Source organism: Condylura cristata, unplaced genomic scaffold (genome assembly GCF_000260355.1).
Source record: "Condylura cristata isolate star-nosed mole 26May11 unplaced genomic scaffold, ConCri1.0 scaffold00002, whole genome shotgun sequence".
In the NCBI taxonomy this organism is placed as follows: Eukaryota; Metazoa; Chordata; class Mammalia; order Eulipotyphla; family Talpidae; genus Condylura; species Condylura cristata.
In genome coordinates this window covers 87,032,150-87,037,474 of record NW_004567103.1, presented here as the reverse complement: position 1 = coordinate 87,037,474, position 5,325 = coordinate 87,032,150, and the positions used below count along the sequence as shown (strand labels likewise).

Sequence of the window (5,325 nt, the reverse complement as noted above, 5' to 3'; positions counted from 1 at the left end):
GGCGCGCCTGGCCTCCTGCTCCTTGTGCTGGCTACTGGGCGCTGGGGTGCGGCGGGCGCCGGGGTCCGCGCGGCTGGAGGTGAGTCTGGGCGTGGGGGGCGGGCGTCAGAGGGGCGCTGGAGGCAGGTGTTTTTGTTCTGCCTGAAGCTTGAAGTGAAGTTTCAGTTAAATGCCCAGAGGTGTTCGTTTCAGTGCAGAGAAAAGGCCACCTGGACTTTTGTTCTGTGACTTGCATCTCTGGAGATGGTCAGAGGGCTTGGTGGTCTTCCATATAACTTTTCCATGAACAGATGCCGCTTTTACCCGGCAGATCTTTCAATTTGCGATCTCAGCTGCACTCCCCACATTCTTTATTCTCCGTAAGTGTGGAGGCGCTTTGGGTTTCGTATTGGAGGCTGAGACTCTAACTCCCTGTGGTCCCTTCGACCCCCTTTTTGCACCCCCGACCCTTGCCCCACGAAGCATTTGAAAACCCTTGGATTCACCGGGAGATCCAGGGTGCCAGCAGGCGGCTGCGGCTCCAGGCAACAAGGCTGGCTGTTCGCTCACATCCTAAGCTCCTGAGAGCAGTTGTTTCTCTGGATTTTGTATGTCGTGGTTTTGGACAGGAATAGAAACACAAAAGAATGCTTAGTGCTTCACAAATAAAGGCACTTTATAAAGTTTTAGAGTCAGTGATCTAAATACTTTGAGGAAAAATGCCACTCTTTATGGAGTAGCTATGGTGTGACCTGCACGTAGAAAGGAGCCCGGTAAGCAGGAGGTGAAAGTCCCTCAGTATCCAGAGGAAACATTATATGGGTATCAGAAGAATTTTTTCTTGTCTTTCTTAAGATTTTGGAACTCTCTTGATTCTACCTAATAATAGTCTACAGAGTTCGCTTTTTTTGCATTGCAGCATGTATTACTTAATGTAGCCTGGAGAGAAAGAATGAGGAGTGTAATTTAAACAAAGAAAATCCTGTGTAGGGAATGATAGGTTAACAAAAAGAAAGGGATGTGATCTTAGAGCCACACAATCTTGGATTCAAATTGTGACTCTGGTGTGTCCTGTTTTCAGATTTCTGGAGTCAGGTTGTTTTCAGGTTTAAATAATTTATGAAATGTCAGGCACAGTCCCTTACACTCTAGAAAATGTGAGGTCCCTACTTGCCCACTTATGTGAAAATAGAAGTTTTGAATCTTTTTTTTTCTCCCTAAAACATTGTAGCCAAGCTTTAAATGATGTAAAAAGCTATTTGTTCATTCATGGTGTTAGATATTATAATGAGACAATCAGAGCTGATTAATTCTTCCTTATAGCCCCCTTACTCACAGAGTACCTGTCATAAATTTAATTACATCTACACAAGGTTTTTTTTAAAATTTTATAATAGTTTATTTTTACATATTTTTGTGCAATCTTCCATCTCAGTTGCAATCCCCTTGGGTTTCCCATCACCAGATCACCCATGTGCCATCACCATAGTCCAGTGCATTTCCCTCCCCCCACTGTTCTTGTTTCCATTCCCCACTCCATCCCCACAAAATGTCTCTGGTATATAGCTGTTCATCATTACCATCTTTTTCTCACCTGTTCCATTATATTCCTGTTATGAGAGAAACCATCTGGTATTTTTTCTTTTCTTTCTGACTTATTTCACTAAGCATGATCTTTTCAGCTCCATCCATGTTGCTGCAAAAGACATGTGTTTCTTTTTCTTGGTTGCTGAGTAATATTCCATTGTATATATGTACCACATCTTTTTAATCTAGTCATCCATTTTTGGGCATTTGGGCTGTTTCCATGTCTCTCCAATTGCGAATAAAGCAGCAATAAACATGGGAGTGCAGGTATCTTTTTGAATCAGTGTTTTTGTGTCTTTTGGGTAGATACCTAGGAATGGGATTGCTAGGTTGTAGGGAAGCTCCATGTTTAGCAGTTTGAAGAACCTCCAAACAGTTTTCCATGGTGGTTGTACTAGTTTGCATTCCCACCAGCAGTGCAGGAGAGTTCCTGTTTCTCCACATTCTCACCAACATTTGTTGTTGCTAGTTGTTTGAAGATGTGCCATTCTTACTGGAGTGAGGTGGTATCTCATGGTGGTTTTAATTTGCATCTCCCTTATTACAAGTGATGTTGAACATTTTTTCATATGCTTGTTGGCCATCTGCATTTCCTCTTTGGAGAAGTGTCTTTTTAGCTCTTCTGCCCATTTTTTGATAGGGTTGTTTATTTTTGTTGAGTTTTATCAGTTCTCCATATATTTTTGTGATCAATCCTTTATCGCTAGTTTTACACAAAGTTTTTTCTTTGTTTCAGTGAGTTTCAGTCTCATCCTGTGTTATCTCTACGGTCTATTGTAAATGTTTGTGGACAAATGAGTAGAACAGTGGTATCTCTCTGAATATTAGATTCCTCATCTGAAAGGTGAGGCATCATCAAAGATGTGTGTTCTAAATGAGGGATCACTTGAAAAATAAAGTGATATTGAATGTGTTGTAGAATTGCACACTTATTCCTAAAGGTTAATTTGCTTTTTGTGTAAAACTACCTTTGAATGTTAGGTAGTCAAACTACTGACTGGAGTCTGGAGCCCTGACACTAACTAGCTGTGTTTCTTCAGTCATTTTATATAACCTTACTGATCTTTATTTCTCCTTTAAAAAGAGGATTATGTGAATGGTTAGTCCCTTCCAACTATTATTACTTTTAGAATTATATTTTATATTTACATTTTATTGTTTTCATAGATAACTCCTATGTTTTTTTGTGAGCCAGTCCCCTGAAAAAGAAAATGTCTAGCCTGCCAAGCAGCTGTACTTATTTGACGGATGTAAGGTCATAGAGCTGGAAAAGGTGGTTCAGGAGGTGATTTTTTTTTTAAAAAAGATTTATTTATTTATGCATTCAGAACTGGGGTACAGACCAGAGGTGCAAGGGCAGCAAGAGGATTCACCAGAGACAGAGTGAGGAGCAGAACAGGCATACTGAGGAAGTACACTGCTGAGGAGAACAGCGGGTGGGTCAGGAAAGGTCTGCTGTGCCATATGGGTCACCTCCGGTGTGGGGATCGAACTCATGCTGAATTGGCTTTTGCTTCTTAGTGCTGCTTTATCCACTGTACCACCAGGGATTTTTCTCAATTGTGACAATCATTTCTTCCCCCACCTCCAGTTTCTGGTCTTGGGACATTCCTTCAGGAGGTGATTTTGTCTGTATTAAAGAATAGAGAATTAACTAGTATATTAAAGTAATAGAAGCCTTTTAAATTGACCTCACCATGATTGGGACAGTGATGTATGGAAATTAGTCAGTTATGTGTCCTAACTGTGCACTGCTGTGGCTTTTAGATTGTGGAGTGACTGAATTCTGTCTCATTCAAAGAGAAACAAAACAGTTATACAAAATGAGAGCAGGTATTTTCCTGTCTCACTAATCATTTTCATGAACATTTTCAGAAACTAGCAGAAAACACACGTCGTATCTTTCATCTCTGCTTCTGTTGTGGTTGCACCTGAACAGTAGGTGCCTCATACTCTTAGATAAACGTTTTAGACAATTTGGTTTGAAGTTAGAAATTTTCTTGGTTTCCTGGCAAATACTAAATAAATATACCCTATGAGCTGGACTGTGATGGCCTGGGAAGTAGGATTTTATTGTCTAACTCCTGGTAGTTTGCAAATATGCCCGAGTCTACTAATGCAGCCTATGGATGGAAACTTTAAAAAGTTTTCAGTCATTTGACAGAATGCATTTTTTTTTTCAATCCATAATCTACAAATTAGATCTAGCAAGTAATTTTTTATAGTTAGGATATGAGTTTCTAATACAGTAATTTCAGTATAATATATATATTTTTCTAATAGTTTTGGTCTTGTTGCCTAAGTATGGAATTACATTCTTTACAAATGTCATGTTAATATTAAGTAGACCTGCTGAATATGAGTAAGTATTGGAATAGTTTTTTGAAAAGTGTTTACTTCTTAGGAATTTCTACAGAAGACCATAGATATAGTTTAATAATGATAGTAGGTTAGAAAAGTTTATATTTTTACTAAAGTGTAACTGACATACAACATTATGAGATGTTTTAAATTATTTTTATACACTGTGACTAAAATTTTAATATTCTGTCCAATTTTAGTCAAGCATCATTGTTTCTCCTGCATGTGTCATTGGGTGACCTTATGCTCTTTTCTTATAAAGAAGAATTATATGCTCGTCCAGTGAAAATAGGAATTATATGACTATTTGAATTCTCACAACAGGAAAAATATAAACTTCTGGTATTTTTATTTTGTAATCAGTGTTGCATTATGGAATTGAGAAAAGTTATTTCTCCTCTATGATGAGGCTTCTCAACCTAAGCCCAGATAATTCTTTGTTATGGGAGGCTGTCCTTACTTGGTAGGTTGGGGGTGGGACATCATCCCTGCCTCTTTATTCATGATGTGCCGGTATTATCTGTCCTAAAAATATCTCCAGAAACTCTCAGTTTGCCTACCTCTTTGAAAATTATTATACTCCAGGGCTTCTCAAAGTTGAATTTACCGAGGAATCCCTTGTGATGTGGTTGGAATGCAGCTCTGATTTCATAGGTCAGAGGTGGGGTTGAGCATCTTCGTTTCTATCAAGTGCTTGGGTAATGTGGGCATTGCAGGTCAGAGGTCCACACTTTGAGAAGCAAGTGTGTAGATAGTTTCCCACTCATTAATTGGGTAAGTTCTCAATGGATTTGATGACAGTAATTAAGAAAATAGTGAGTGAACTAGATAACTCAAGTGAGGTAAGACCAATAGAAACCAAGACTCAGAACTATCCCACCAGCCTAGCAAATGACACTGGCTTTGTGTCTCCATAATTTCTGCTGGTCTAAGCATTCCATCATAATTGGACAATCCTAAGGAGGAAATTTCTGAGTTTTATCAAGGTCATACAGGTAATAGCAAACCAAAACAACTTTTTTGCCACTGGGTATTTTAGCTCACAATACTGTAAATGTGCTAGGTTAGAATACATATTTATTGACTGCTGAGAGGTTTGTGGTATCACAATAAAATAGTGAATATTGCATTTACTTGATCTGATTGATGCTCAGTGTGAAAATTGTCTCCTGTCCTTGAGAAATATTGGCCAAACTTAAATTTAGCACTGTGTAGGGTAATTTTTTCCCAGAAGGTGTTGTGGGAGTCAGGGCAAGATGTTAAATTAAGATTACTAAAGCAGGCCCTCCCTGGTGGCGCAGCAGGTTAAAGCACTGCACTGAGAAGCTAAAGCCACTTCCGCATGAGTTTGATTCCCTCCTGCCCCGGAGGTGACCACATGGTGTGGCAGACCTCTCC

At 39.3% G+C, this 5,325-nt stretch overlaps 1 protein-coding gene across 1 annotated transcript in view; it reads left to right on the top strand.

Annotated features, from left to right (window-relative positions):
• Positions 1 to 12: 12 nt before the first annotated feature.
• CHRNA5 (cholinergic receptor, nicotinic, alpha 5 (neuronal)) overlaps positions 13 to 5,325 on the top strand; it is a gene marked incomplete at its 5' end in the record, with an annotated part of 34,108 nt that continues 28,795 nt past the window's right edge. The window contains one exon of the mRNA XM_004674734.2: positions 13 to 79. Coding sequence (XP_004674791.2) covers positions 13 to 79 — 67 coding nt within the window. The remainder of the gene's footprint in view (positions 80 to 5,325) is intronic.